The sequence below is a fragment of the Ostrinia furnacalis genome, unplaced genomic scaffold (assembly GCF_004193835.3).
Source record: "Ostrinia furnacalis isolate ACB-3 unplaced genomic scaffold, ASM419383v2 OfSCF7342, whole genome shotgun sequence".
Classification (NCBI taxonomy): Eukaryota; Metazoa; Arthropoda; class Insecta; order Lepidoptera; family Crambidae; genus Ostrinia; species Ostrinia furnacalis.
The window spans coordinates 6,090-22,084 of record NW_021137581.1 but is presented as its reverse complement, the minus strand read 5'-3'; the positions used below and the strand labels follow the sequence as shown (position 1 = coordinate 22,084).

The 15,995-nt window shown below is 38.6% G+C and overlaps 1 protein-coding gene across 1 annotated transcript; it reads left to right on the top strand.

Annotated features, from left to right (window-relative positions):
* Positions 1-296: 296 nt before the first annotated feature.
* Positions 297-15,667, top strand: LOC114364057 (uncharacterized). Its single transcript, XM_028320042.1, has 6 exons — positions 297-1,383; positions 1,825-4,182; positions 14,358-14,463; positions 14,974-15,150; positions 15,256-15,379; positions 15,614-15,667. The coding sequence occupies exons 1-2, from the start codon at positions 406-408 to the stop codon at positions 4,087-4,089; spliced, it is 3,243 nt and encodes a 1,080-aa protein (XP_028175843.1). The 5' UTR covers positions 297-405; the 3' UTR covers positions 4,090-4,182; positions 14,358-14,463; positions 14,974-15,150; positions 15,256-15,379; positions 15,614-15,667.
* The last annotated feature ends 328 nt before the right edge of the window (positions 15,668-15,995 follow it).

Sequence of the window (15,995 nt, the reverse complement as noted above, 5' to 3'; positions counted from 1 at the left end):
CAATACATTTACTGGAGGTCCACGGTATATGAAAACTAAATATATGGATGCGATTGCACTGGTCAATAGACTGGGCACTCCATCATACTTTTTAACGATGACATGCAATCCAAAGTGGCCCGAGATCCAACAATCTACTCCACAAGGACAAAGGCCTAATCCTTTAATTTGTGCGAGAGTTTTTAACTTGAAACTCGCACAACTTTTAAAAGACCTTAGAACTGGTGCTTGGTTTGGTAGATGTATGTATATTATGCATGTCATAGAGTTTCNCCCGGTTGGTTACCGAATAGACTCGATAACAACGGCATAAAACTAACACAAAATAAATATGTCCGTTGTTTGTTGCTATCTGAGCCGCGGTTTTCAGAGTTGAACAGACTTTCTGAGGAATGGATAGTAGATATGTTTTGTAGAATTTCAGAGGAACGACTTAAGTACATTTTTCATATGCAGAATCATTCCTCAGATTCTGCTCTTAGATCTGCTCCCCTTCAGGAAGTAGAAAACTCAGTAGAGATTAGTAATCAGATAGCAGCAGATGAAACCATACGGGGAGAGGGTGGTGTTGTACCGGGACGTGTCTATCTGCCCAATACATTTACTGGAGGTCCACGTTATATGAAAACTAAATATATGGATGCGATTGCACTGGTCAATAGACTGGGCACTCCATCATACTTTTTAACGATGACATGCAATCCAAAGTGGCCCGAGATCCAACAATCTATTCCACAAGGTCAAAGGCTTAATCCTTTAATTTGTGCAAGAGTTTTTAACTTGAAACTCGCACAACTTTTGAAAGATCTTAGAACTGGTGCTTGGTTTGGTAGATGTATGTATATTATGCATGTCATAGAGTTTCAAAAACGAGGACTGCCCCATGCCCACATTTGTTTTAGAATCGAAGGGGGCGGTCCCATACAAAATTTTGAGATCGATCAATTTGTAAGGGCAGATATCCCTCCTCCTTCTGAGGCAGGTGGTAGATTACGCAAGGCTGTGCTTGATCACATGATACACGGCCCATGTGGACCTCCACATAGAACAGATTTGCCATGTTGGGATACTGAAAAAATGAAATGCACAAGGTATTTCCCTAAATCTGAAACGGCTGTAACCTACTGCGATGACAGAGGTTTTGTTCATTTACGCCGTGATAGTAAAAACCAAGCCACCATTAAATTTAGAAATAGAGACGTAACGGTTAGTGATTTGTGGGTAGTTCCGTACAATGCCGCTCTTCTCCTCAAGTATGACTGTCACATTAATTTATTAGCTTATTCCGCACGCGCGATCGTCAAATATCTATTCAAATACATGACCAAAGGTCCTGACGAATCGCGCGTTACAGTCGTTCCCGATTCTGATAAAAATAATGAAATCGANTGGGAAGTACTAGTTCTATTTTGATGATCATCAGTGAGTGAGTGAGTGAGTGAGTGTCGTAAATGCGAAACTTTGCTTTCGCTTAACTTCGTAACTAAATGACCTACAGACTTGAAATTTTGGATTTTAAGTATGTGATTATAGCTTACTAGATGACGAAAATTTCTGCGTTCTGGTCTTATCCAGAGGTTCTCAAATAGGGGCCTGAAAATGCGGCGAAATGGTTCCAGTAAAGGATGGTACGGCAGTGTTTGCTTCGCGCTCGACTTGGCGGGGGCACTGCCGTGCCCCCAGATTCACCTCATCAATCAATTGACAATTCTTTTGTGTAAATATATTTTAAAATCAATTAAAATCACGCTGACACGCCTATACACGTGCATTATTTATTTATTTTTGCTTTTTTTATACTCATTTCGCATGAATTCAAANGAAATCGAGCAGTATGTCACTAAACGTTACCTTGGTTCTTGCGAAGCGACGTGGCGTATTTTAGAGTTTGACATAACAGCTCGCGAACCGAACGTAAAGCAGCTCGCCGTACACCTTGAGGGCCAACAATCCATCTTTTTCAAACCGGGAACCGAAGCAGATGCCGCGCGCCGCGCTCATTCGGACCTAATAACTTATTTTAAAAGGCCTCTCGGTGAACAATTTGATAACTTGACATATTTAGATTTTTACGAGCGGTATATTGTTCATTCGCGACGTCCCACCACTAGAAACGTTGAAATCTTTGAATTAAGCAATAATAAATTTTTGACAAGACGGCAAAGGGGCGAATTAGTATCGCGTTTATTCTGGGTCGCGCCAAACAGAGGTGAATTATTTTACTTGCGTCTTCTTTTAGCGTCTCAGCCGTGTCGTAGTTACGACGACTTATATAAACTTGGTGGTCCATTGTGCAAAACTTTCCAGGAAGCTGCGAAAGCTCTCGGGATCGCGGACGATGAAGCGGAGTATGAGATTGCTATGCAGGAAGCATCTACATTTTTGACTGGACCACGGCTGCGTAGCTTTTTCGTACTCTTAGCTGTGAATGGGGTTAGGGTAGTTTCTTTGTGGGATAAGTACAGACATTTAATTAGTCAGGATTTTTTGCAGCGTTTATCCGATGACGCAGAAAAAGCGTACAAACTTTGTCTCATCCAAATCGACCGATTATTCCGTAGACATGGGACGTCCCTTGTCGAGCAAGGGTTACCGGGCGTTATAGACGATTCAACCGAAGTAGGCCGCGAGCGCGTCGAATATAATCGCGACGAATTAAATACCTTCGTAAGTAGCTGGCTACCAAAATTATCCCCCGATCAAAACCTCGTGTTTAATTATATTCACACTCTCCTGAGTGACAGCGAGTTCCGAAACTCTAACAATACTGCCATTTTTATTGACGGGCCTGCCGGAACAGGTAAAACTTTGCTTTTAAATGTAATTACTGCACACGCACGCGGAAATTCAGGAATTGTCTTGTGTACGGCGAGTTCGGGTATCGCGGCACAAAATTACGTAGGCGGCATTACGGCCCATAGCATGTTTAAATTCCCCCTCAACCCCGTAGATGATCTTGGTTACTGGAGCATTACCAATGGTTCGCAGCGCGCTGAGCTTGTCCGACAAGCTGACGTAATTATTTACGACGAAGCCCCTATGGCTCACAAATATTTAATTCACCTTCTTGATAGGTCTCTCCGCGATTTGATGAATTGTAACAAGATTTTTGGTGGGAAAATCGTAATTTTCGCAGGAGATTTCCGTCAGATACCTCCTGTCGTTGTTAGAGCTAAAAGTAATTCTGATATTATTAACTGTTCAGTTAAGTCCTCACCAATTTGGGAGCAAATTAAAATTTTCAATTTGAGCACTTCCCAACGTAACAGAGACGACCCAGAGTATTCTGACTTTTTATTAAAACTGGGTTCGAATCAATTGCCGGTTCAAACATTAAAAGTAAATCGTTCAGTTTTAAATTTAGTAGATTTAACTTCCCACCTTTCATATGTTACAGATTTGAACGATTTAATAGATTTTGTTTTTTCACATGTAGTCATTGTTGAACCGGACACGTGTGCTGGTCGAGCAATACTCACCACACACAATCAAAACGTTCGGGAAATTAATTCCATAGTATTAGATAGAGTAGAGTCGGAACTTTTACACTTTTATTCCATTGATAAAGTAGTTTCCGAAAACACAGATGAAATATTTTTAGGCGCGGACGCGTTAAATAAACTGCAACCAAAGGGTGTTCCAGAACATGATCTAAAACTAAAAGTAGGATGCGTGTGCATGATAATCCGAAATCTTAGTTTTTCAGACCGACTGGTCAATGGCACAAAAGTTATCGTCGTAAAAACTACGCCGCGCATAATAATTGTTCGCAAGCCAGGCGAAACAAACGAATTTTTGATTCCGCGTATCTTGTTTAAAGCTCCGATCGAACCGGACAGCCCCATCGAAATGACGCGTCGGCAATTCCCCTTAGCTTTATGTTATGCCATGACTGTTCATAAGAGTCAGGGGCAGACTATAAATCGGGTAGGCGTAGACTTGCGGTCGGACGTGTTCAGTCATGGTCAATTATATGTAGCGTTAGGTCGGGTCCAAGAAAAATCGGATATTAAAATTTTAGTTTCGCGCGATAAATTAATCGACAATAAACTTTTGCTAAATAATGTAGTATACCCGCAACTTCTTTAGATTCCTTTTTTTATTATTTTTTTTTATTTGTACGCAGTTTCTCGGAAAGTGTAAATATAATTCACCTCATCAATCAATTGACAATTCTTTTGTGTAAATATATTTTAAAATCAATTAAAATCAAGCTGACACGCCTATACACGTGCATTATTTATTTATTTTTGCTTTTTTATACTCATTTCGCATGAATTCAAAATTTGGTGGTTTTTGTTTGGGCATGTTGGTTTTGTGTATATGAGTTATGCGTGTGTGGTGGTGTGAGTGGAGGTAGTGAAGTATCGGGGGAATGGGCTATGTTAAATATCATCTCTACACTGTAAGGGTGGATCGGTATAGCGTCGTCACTTGGAGTATAAATCCATTTACATTGGTGTTTGATTTTAGAATAGGAGCTTTCTCGGTCAACCAAATTGAAGAAGAGATGTTATGATATCACTGAAGGGCGAACTGAAGGATAGACGTGGACGACTGTTGGGGGGACACGCCAGCCTGTGGGCTGATGTTGCTGATGCTGTGGGAAACACCGGCGGACGTCTTGAGGAAGGTAACGACATCGAAGCGAAGAGTGTGGAGTTCGACAGCCGCATAGCTGCGGGTGTGAAGTTGAGGGGGAAGAGACCGGAGAGAAGATGCAGGAGTGACGAATCAAGGTAAGGTTAATAACCGCTTGATAATGTCCCACTTGTGCCAATTGAATGCCTCAGCGTCGACGGAATGTCAGGAAGTCTAGGTACAAGTACGTGTATGCCAATATAACAAACATATGCATGGTTCCGGAGGCAATAAGCAATGGGTGTGTTGATTTTTTGTTAGTTATATGCCGTTTTAAGTGTNTAAATCCATTAACATTGGTGTTTGATTTTAGAATAGGAGCTTTCTCGGTCAACCAAATTGAAGAAGAGATGTTATGATATCGCTGAAGGGCGAACTGAAGGATAGACGTGGACGACTGTTGGGGGGACACGCCAGCCTGTGGGCTGATGTTGCTGATGCTGTGGGAAACACCGGCGGACGTCAAGACGTCCGCCGGTGTCGATGTCGTAGATGATGTAGGTAACGACATCGAAGCGAAGAGTGTGGAGTTCGACAGCCGCATAGCTGCGGGCGTGAAGTTGAGGGGGAAGAGACCGGAGAGAAGATGCGTCACCGAATCAAGGTAAGGTTAATAACCGCTTGATAATGTCCCACTTGTGCCAATTGAATGCCTCAGCGTCGACGGAATGTCAGGAAGTCTAGGTACAAGTACGAGTATGCCAATATAACAAACATATTATGCATGGTTCCGGAGGCAATGAGCAATGGGTGTGTTGATTTTTTGTTAGTTATATGCCGTTTTGAGCGTAACTGAACGGAATTGTTTTTACCAGCATATAATAGATATCGTATAATTGTCATTTTGTAAAAGTAAGCTTCAACCAAACCAACGCGTGCAAATCACCATCGCCGACGCGATCATAGGCGAATGACAGGTCGCACGACCAGTCATTGGCCTATGATCGCGCCGGCGATGGCAATCTGCACGCGTTGGTTTGGTTGAAGCTGAAATAATGTACAGGGGTAGCCTTTTTTTTCGCATTACTTGAATAAGCAATGTACGCTGCGTCGTAAGTACACTGAAGAACATAGGTACTTTTATAGATATACTAGCTTTCCGCCCGCGGCTTCGCCCGCGTGGAATTTTGTCTGTCACAGAAAAACTTTATCGCGCGCGTCCCTGTTTCAAAAACCGGGATAAAAACTATCCTATGTTCTTTCCCGGGACTCAAACTATCTCTATGCCAAATTTCATCAAAATCGGTTGCGANGGTTTTTTTTTAAAGTTATATTGATATTATTACATTTAGAAATAAACATTTCATAAACTTATTTGTTACGATTTAATAGTAATCGCGTCGGTATCCTTCCGTTTGGCCAAATTACTTTTCGCCAAATTTCGCTTCGCAAACAACTTATCGCCAATGTTTCATTTCCCAAATAAACTTTTAGCAACTGTTACTTTTCAACCAACTTAAAAAAAGGAGGAGGTTCTCAATTCGACCCGTATGTTTTTTTTTTCTATGTTTGTTACGCGATAACTCCGCCAATTATGAACCGATTTGAACAAATCTTTTTTCGGCGTATAGGTAATACCTCAAGGGTGGTCCCATTTAAATTTAATAATAAAAAAAAAAACCCCCAAGGGTGGAAAATTGGGGATGAACTTTTTTATACGCAATATTTTTAATTTTTAGTTTTTTTTTTGTGTTCACGCATTTGAAGTCGGTTTTATTTTTTTTAAAAGTTATTATCGCACCACCTTTGCTGAAGGTTCTTTTACAGACATCTGCAAGGTAGATAGACTATTGGTCCTCCCGAAGGGAAACGGTAAGCCTCTCTCTGACCCGAAGGCCTATAGGCCTATTACTCTTTTGCCAATCCTGGGTAAGATCCTGGAGCGCGTCATCATCTCCTGCGCTCCCTGCTTGCACCGACATATATCTGACGCTCAGCACGGTTTCACCCGTGGCCGGTCTACGGTCACGGCGCTCAAGTTCATTAACTCGATCACCGAGAACAGTACTGCGTCATACGTGCAGCTGATCTTCCTGGACATCTCCGGTGCTTTTGACAACGCGTGGTGGCCGATGATTTTGTTGAAGGCCAAACAGACCGGAGCTCCACCTAATATCTTCAGGTCATTGGTTAGTTACTTTACAGACCGGCGTGTGGGCCTCTATGTAGGGGCTCAAACGTCGTGGAAGCGCAGTACCATGGGATGTCCTTAGGGATCAATGTTGGGCCCGACACTTTGGAACCTCCTGCTCAACGACCTCCTGATGCTGCCGTGTCCTGAGTGGGTACACGTAATAGCGTACGCAGACGATGTGGCAATCGCTTGGTGTGACCCTCGACGAGGCTAGGTCCTATGTGCCGCATGCGAAATTGATTGATTTACAAGCTGCCAATGGTTTTGGCAAGACGTCATGGGGCGTGAGATACCCCGCCCTAAGTGTGCTGTACGCAGGCATTTATGTGGCCACGATGACATACGCTGCGGCCGTATGGTACCGATGCTCGTCGATTTTTGTAATGAGAAAGGTGGTTGGAGGGAATCGATTTTTGTAATGAGAAAGGTGGTTGGAGGGAATACTCAGCGACCGGCGCTCATTTTACTCACGAAGGCTTACAGGTCGTGCAGCACGGCAGCGTTACCTGTAAGTCTCTCGTGCAGGACGACTTGCGGAGGAGGGAATCCAACTGGCCCCCAGGGAGCGCCGGTTACAACTTTTTGAATCTCCTGTTCACTGTCTTCTCGTTCCCGGAGAAGCTGGTCGCTGACCTCTCGTGAAGCTTTGAGGTCCAGGAGAGCCTGCCTCAACTTAACTTCCATGTCCTTCATGGTGGCCTTACGGGTCAACATCCTTGAAGCTTGTTGCAGTGAAGTTTACCAATGCAAATATGATTTTGTGTAGCGAGCCCGATCGAAGAACCGAGAAAAAAAATACAAAAAAAAGGGTTTTAGTGATCTTGGCAATAACAGTAGGTGATAGACTATTAGGGATCTGTATTTGAATACTATCTTATTATCATTTAAAAGTCTTATTACAGAAAATAACCAATTTATAAAGTAAAGCTAAATTGTGTGGGTAGGATTTTTTGTTAGGTTAAATAATTCTTCTACTTATTTCCACTAAAATGAAATATATTTTACACGAATTGTGTTATTTTACAGATTAAAGTTTAAAACTGAGTAATTAAAAGGCAAAATATGAATATTTACATGAAAATATAACCTCAACGTTGGGAATTGTAATGTTTTATTTTCAGTGTATAATGCAAAATACATGTAATTTACCTATAGATATTAGTTAATTAATGAATAAAAACAATACTCCCCTGTTAATTTGTTCCGTAAATTTGAATTTATGAAGATTTTTCGTTGACAGCTGACGAAATTTTGTCTTCACTTTTTTGTCTTAAATATTAAATATTTTCGTCGGATAACACTCGTATACATTATTTATACGATAAATAATTGATTTCAGTATATTTTATCACAAAATTACACGAAATTATAGTAATTAACATTAAAAATTTGACCCGTTAAAATTACGCGTCTGACAGCTAGGGATGCCAGCGCAAAAAAAAATCTGAATCGAAAAAAAAAATCATTTATCAGTTTCAACTACTCTGTTCAATATTTTCCTCCTTCTTCTCTCGTTGATGAGATAAATGTGCGACGGATCTCGAGCACTGTAGGTCGTAGGTGTTAAAACATCCTATCGCTTGTCTTGCTGAAGACAAGTGAGCATTGGATATCGACTACACCGTTTGTTTTTATTTGGGCTTTCACTTCTTTTGTACCTAATGTTTACTATATTTTCAGTTTAGAATTTTCTTATGGTATTGTTATTTTATTACCATTAGGTATTCTTTCATATTCTTAATATTTAAGTTACTCCTTTTATTTACAAGTTTGTTGTTGCTATCATGCATGAGGTAATTTTATTGTTGAGAGGGTTTTCATAATGGACGTGACATTTTCTTTCTTTGCCAGGAATTGCTACTTGATCAATTTCATAAAATTAACAATAACTAAAAGTTTTTTTACTAAACATTTTATGAAAATTACCTAATGGTTGTTAAAATTTGAGTATTCTTGAAATAAATAACTAAATAAATAAGTAATGTTTTAAGGTCTAACTTGCTATTTTTAGAATGTTTATTCTTGTTAATTAATATTTAAGTACTATTTAAAATTACAAATAAATAAATTTTGACTTTGTTTTTGTAACCGTTTATAGCACTTTATATACCTTTATATAAAAGTACCTGTTTTTTAGTGAGACCTATGATGTATTTGCAATGTTTATTTAAGAAATGCGAAAAAAGGCGACGGTTACATTATTAATTTTACAAAATGACAATTATACGACGATCCTTATTATAGTTATTTAATTTTTAGCGTTAAGAGTCGCATCTCAAACTAATTTGAAAATTATAAATAACTTGAAAAAATCGAACTGCCTAAGGCGGGAATTCGTGGGTTCAATTCCCGCCTTAGGCAGTTCGATTTTTTCAAGTTATTTATANGATTTTTACGCTTTTAATTTTGAATGGGGTGATGTTATAGCATTACTTTGCCACAGTTTCCATAGATAGTCAAAGATATTTTTGGTTACTTTAGTGTCAAAACAGTCACATTATTGGTAATAAAATATTACACGATTTAAAGGGATCCTCTTCAATCTTATTGTGTTTAAGTTTTTTTCAGTCTGAATTATCACTATCATCAGAATAAAAAGAAAGATATCTTGGATTTGTCATTATCACTAAAATGTCTCTGGGGTGGTGGCATGGTTAACTAATATTAGTAATTTACCAGTATAATTTAAGTTAATGCAGTGTAATAAATAGTAATAATGCAGGCCGAGCGCCGCGTAGGGCGAAGCCCGGAGCGGCCAGCATCGCAGATCTAGCTTTTGTAGCCCGCGTAGCGGGCGACCAAAGCTAGTCTATCTATCTATCTATCTATATTATATAAAGCTCGATTACCACTGTGCTGCCGTGTCCTGAGTGGGTACACGTAATAGCGTACGCAGACGATGTGACGATCGCAATCGCTTGGTGTGACCCTCGTCGAGGCTAGGTCCTATGTGCCGCATGCGAAATTGATTGATTTACAAGCTGCCAATGGTTTTGGCAAGACGTCATGGGGCGTGAGATACCCCGCCCTAAGTGTGCTGTACGCAGGCATTTATGTGGCCACGATGACATACGCTGTGGCCGTATGGTACCGATGCTCGTCGATTTTTGTGATGATAAAGGTGGTTGGAGGGAGTATCGATTTTTGTGATGATNCAGTTACATTATTAATTTTACAAAATGACAATTATACGACGATCCTTATTATGCTGGTGAGAACAATTTCGTTCAGTTTCGCTTATGACGGCATTAACTAACTACATTTGAACACATCCATTGCTCATTGCTTTCTGAACCACGTGTTGTTTGTTATATTGACATACTCGTACTTGTACCTGGACACCCTGATATTCCGTCGACGCTGAGGTGTTTGATTGACACCCGGGACATTATCGACCGGTTATTTTCTCTGCCCTGATTCGTTAACCCTGCATCTTCCCTCCGCTCGACCTCTTCAACTTTATGCTCGTGCTGTGTTGGCTGTCGCCTTCACACTCTTCGCTTCGATGGCGTCACCCTCTCTGAGGCGTCTGCCTGTGTCACCCACGTGGATCAGTGACGTCCCCTGCAGGCTGGGGGTGTCGTCCTAACAGTCTTCCCCTGTCAATCAGTTCGTTCAGTCAGCGGTATCATTCTCTCTTCCTTCGTTTGGTTGGCTGAGGAGGCTCCTGTTCCGAATCAGGCGCTAATGTCATGGTGATTCCAAAGTGATTACGTTATATTCCGATATACCACTCTTACAGTAATGGGGTGATATTTTTCATATTCCATTTCACTTTGCTTTCCCATCTTCTCTTACATTACTGCACACGTAAACACTCATCATATACAATATCGGCTTACCCGGGCAAATCTATCAAATTTTGGATTCATTTCAGTAGCTGCTTTGCAATTGCTTGCTGCTTTAAAATGCTTGCGCTGCTTTTTTTTTATGAATACTGGGTTTTAATCAATATTTAACGAATACATAATAGTCCAAAACCAAATGATATAAAGATTTTTTAACAATTTTACAAGAAATTGTTTTTTTTTTATAACTCTAAAAACATTTAAAACATAACGTTACTTTTCTTGTTATACATTTAGGACATACTTTTTTAATTCGAATCGACACTATACGAATAGTTAAAAGGAATTCATATTTTTAATCACATTTAGGTCATAAATGTTGCTACACAACAAATAATATTTTTTATTAATTAGTACCTGTCTTTGTTAATAATATTCAAATTTGCAATAACTTAATATAGAACCAAAACCTTTTTTCTCTTTATGTGTACATGTTACGGTTAATGTGATATATTGAAAATTATTAATAATAACCGGTTATTATGAATAATTACCGACAGTCGCAGTAAAAGTGATAAATTAATCACATTTAACAGTGATTATTTAATAATTCAACCTTAGTACTAACAAATTTCATAAAAAAGAACAACATCTTGTGTACATGCTCCTGTACAGCCAAACTTTTGAACGTTTTGATATCATATATTAATACTAGCTGTGCCCGCGACTTCGTCCGCGTGGAATAATGACTTTGGGTAGGCACTTTTAATAATTTAGTCTAATTATTTTACAAATAGCTTTTGCCCGCGACTTCGTCCGTGGAGAAGTCGAAAACGTTCTCATACGATAATTTTTAAATGTTTTAACGTTATTATCTAAATGTTTGAATACTTTTAAAATATAAAAATCAGGTTAAATAAACATGAAAATATTTTTTTCTTATATTTTATGAATATGCAGCTCGGCCTTTGATCCGGTGAAAGTTACTCGGTGGTATTATTTTTTTACAACGAAATCGAAAACTACACCTACCGCAGTATTATTGGTAAACTTTTTTTATATTTTCCTACGGGTGCTAGAATCACCAAGCTTCCAGCATGCCACTGGCCGTGGGAGAAGGAGCTTTTCCTCAAGACTACTCCCACTACCTCAAGGGCCTCCGCCAAAACTCTCGCGCGAAAATGAGTTTATGTATACAGAGCAAGCAGGTGCCCGCGGCATGACATTCATGCATTACTATGCATTGTTGGGCGAGCGCACGCAGCGGGCACCCCTAGAGTATGGTAGTCGTTAACATGACGTCATGATTGTAAAAAAATGCACTAATGAGTAATTAATATCAACTTTGAAGCAAATCACCACTAAAATAACTTTCTACCCCTTTTTAACATAGTTAGGGGGTGCATTTCACTAAAATACGAAACACGTCTTCCATTAATTCTGTTATAGAATGCTTATGCAAAATTTTAAGTAGATTGGACGAAGGAATCTCGTTATTTCATACAAACTTTGCCCCTCCTTTTTACCTCCTTAGGGGTAGAATTTTGGAAAATCCTTTCTTATCAGATGCTTACGTCATACAAAGAACACACCGTCCAAGTTTCAGGTCTTTACGATCAGCGGTTTAGGCTGTGCATTGATCCATCAGTAGCGCGCGTAGTACTTGATCATTATTTTGCTGCGATGTGATTTTAAAACTGCGATATCTCCTAAGATATTTATTGAAATCGAATGGTGTAAAGGGCAAGAATTTGCAATGTTTATTTAAGAAATGCGAAAAAAGGCGACAGTTACATTATTAATTTTACAAAATGACAATTATACGACGATCCTTATTATGCTGGTGAGAACAATTTCGTTCAGTTTCGCTTATGACGGCATTAACTAACTACATTTGAACACATCCATTGCTCATTGCTTTCTGAACCACGTGTTGTTTGTTATATTGACATACTCGTACTTGTACCTGGACACCCTGATATTCCGTCGACGCTGAGGTGTTTGATTGACACCCGGGACATTATCGACCGGTTATTTTCTCTGCCCTGATTCGTTAACCCTGCATCTTCCCTCCGCTCGACCTCTTCAACTTTATGCTCGTGCTGTGTTGGCTGTCGCCTTCACACTCTTCGCTTCGATGGCGTCACCCTCTCTGAGGCGTCTGCCTGTGTCACCCACGTGGATCAGTGACGTCCCCTGCAGGCTGGGGGTGTCGTCCTAACAGTCTTCCCCTGTCAATCAGTTCGNTTAAAAAAGTATCACAATATTGAATATTTGGTGCTCATTTCTTTTATTTTTGAGGACCAACAAGTAACGATCAGATATAATTTTTACATCTCAATTTTTTTTTGTGTAGTTCAAAAGAGGTTAAAATATCGATCGATTTCATTTATTTTATGTCTCAAAGAAAGAGGATCAATCATTAAAATAGATGACCATTTAGATTTTTTTATTTGCCGTTTTTGCTAATTTAAAAAGATCATTTAAATACATGCCTTATAATAATAACAATTATTATTATTAGACTAATACAACTGCACCCAGGAAGACTCAATAAAGGCTACTGACAACGCCACTCTTGTGGCGGAATTTTGGGCTGACACTGTGTAGGTTTGTTGTCGACACGACAAGAAGAAGATTTATTAATGGCATGTATTTAAATGATCTTTTTTAATTAGCGAAAACGGCAAATAAAAAAATCTATTTGGTCATCTATTTTAATGATTGATCCTCTTTCTTTGAGACATAAAATAAATAAAATCGATCGATATTTTAACCTCTTTTGAACTACGCAAAAAAAAATTGAGATGTAAAAATTATATCTGATCGTTACTTGTTGGTCCTCAAAAATAAAAGAAATGAGCACCAAATATTCAATATTGTGATACTTTTTTAAATAATTCGATTTGTATGATATTTTTCATATTCCATTTCACTTTGCTTTCCCATCTTCTCTTACATTACTGCACACGTAAACACTCATCATATACAATATCGGCTTACCCGGGCAAATCTATCAAATTTTGGATTCATTTCAGTAGCTGCTTTGCAATTGCTTGCTGCTTTAAAATGCTTGCGCTGCTTTGGCTTAGAATTCATTCATATTCATATTATTTATTTGCTAACTAATTGTAGCTAGAAGATCGAATTCGCCCAGTAGGGCGATCTAACTACATGAAATGGTTTTTATTTAAAATAGAAAGACCCGTGTCTTTCTATGTGTCTAGGTATGTCTTGACGCGATATTTATGAATGAGTTACATTATGTACTCACTGCTTGACGTTTAGTTATAATGGGTGGGACGCGAATGATTAAAATCAGTTTTTAATGTTATACATTTCATGTAGGTAGATGGGGAGTAGAAGGGAGAGTGCATAACAAAACTAATCTTACTAACCATTGGCTTGCCTTTAATTAATTATAAGATCAAATTAATGTTATGGTACTATCCCATGTGCCAACCTCACCTGCTCGCGCCAACAGCCGGCTGTTGGCGGCAGCGGCGTGGCTCACCGCGAGAGTGAGACGCTCCGCTGCGGTGCTCCCTGCTGTCTTACTGACGAGGCTCTGGCTTTAACTAATATTTATGGCTGTCTTTTACTAACATTGTATGTCATGTTATAGAGCTTGCAGATGGACTAACCAGGCTGGCAGTGTGTGGCAGCTAACTTGTTTATAAATGTGGAAACATCTCATTCACACAAAACACAGATGAGCCGTGCAATGCTTTGATGAAAACTCTAACAATGCATAGCCAAATATAAATCTAATTTTAATATGTTTTATATTACAGATGACAAACGATTTATTAGTAATATCACTGTTTATATCTTATCTGGATAAGATATTCAATTAGACATCAAGATGACTGTCACTCGTACACTCAAAAGATACTAAGAGTAAGTATTAAAAATATTAATAAAATTATTATTTAATTTATAAAAAGACTAGCTTTTGCCCACGGCTTCACCGGCGTGAAATTTTGTTTGTCACAGATCGTCATAAATTATAGCCTATGTGTTATTCTGAGTTATAAACAATAATACTGTAAAGTTTCGTCAAAATCCGTTCAGTAGTTTTTGCGTGAAAAAGTAACAGACATCCAAATTTTCGCATTTATAATATGTATAGCTTTCCGCCCGCGGCTTTGCCCGCGTGGAATTTTGTCTGTCACAGAAAAACTTTATCGCGCGCGTCCCTGTTTCAAAAACCGGGATAAAAACTATCCTATGTTCTTTCCCGGGACTCAAACTATCTCTATGCCAAATTTCATCAAAATCGGTTGCGAGGTTTAAGCGGGAAAGCGTAACAGACAGACAGACAGACAGACAGAGTTACTTTCGCATTTATAATATTAGTTGGGATTAGTATTTTAATCTGTACTACATATTTTATATTAATTATTTCAGGTATAGAAGCCAAAAGAGAAACTTGAGTGATGCAAAAGTTAAAATTGCTACGATGGTGCTCACCACATCTACTCGCAAGTCAAGTTCCTCAAGATGAAGCATTAATAACGCAGCCCTGACAAAATAATGCAAATTTGAAGAATTCATAAGCATAAAAAGAACTAACTACTAATTAAGGTAAACGCAACTTCAATCTTCACATTTATATTTATATAAATTATACAATTATAATTGTCTTATTACATTTCACTGTTAATAATATTAATATGCCATCTATTTCAGGTATAGACTAGAAGAAATAAGAAAAATTAAAATGTAATATAATACTTAGCTACCTACGTTTCGCTACTTCATACTGAACTGAACCGGAGCCTGACAATGCACCACACGACCTTTTTCTGATTATGTAAGTAAAAAAATTTTACAACTCAATCGCAATAATCAATAATAAGTGTTGAGATACCATAAACATTAAGCTTGGACATATCTTTGGAGTACTCAGCCAGTGTTCTTTTTTCTTTTCACCAACTGTCGTTAGGTCATATAACCTCTTTACTGGCAGGTGTTCACGCGCGCCTACTACCTTTGTTTAAAGGCATTTTTTTTATAAAAAATACTTTTAACAAAATTTAAACAACAGGTAAAACGCCATGAATAGAATAGAATTGATCACATCTCACAAGGAAGGAGGAGTGATATCGCCAAGAAGAAATTACTGTCTCAATGCGTAAAATATTACTCTACGAAGCAAGAAGGCTAAGAATAAAGAAAGAAAAGAAAGCAAAACATAAACGCAAGACGCAAATAGTAGTTCACGACACGACAAGTAAGTGTACCTAACATTATTACGCTAAACGACCAAGAAATATGAGATAAGTAATAGGCTAGATGACATTTCAATTATTTGTCCGTCAGACAGATAATTACAAAATATTAGACTCATAATTTTTATGTTCTTTTACGAGTATAATTAAATAATAACAGTGCTACATCGAGTTGAAATGGCGCTATACGTCACGCTT

Excerpts from the sequence above, each read along its gene's own strand:
- LOC114364057 (XM_028320042.1), top strand. The coding sequence starts at position 406 with ATGTTTTGTAGAATTTCAGAGGAACGACTTAAGTACATTTTTCATATG.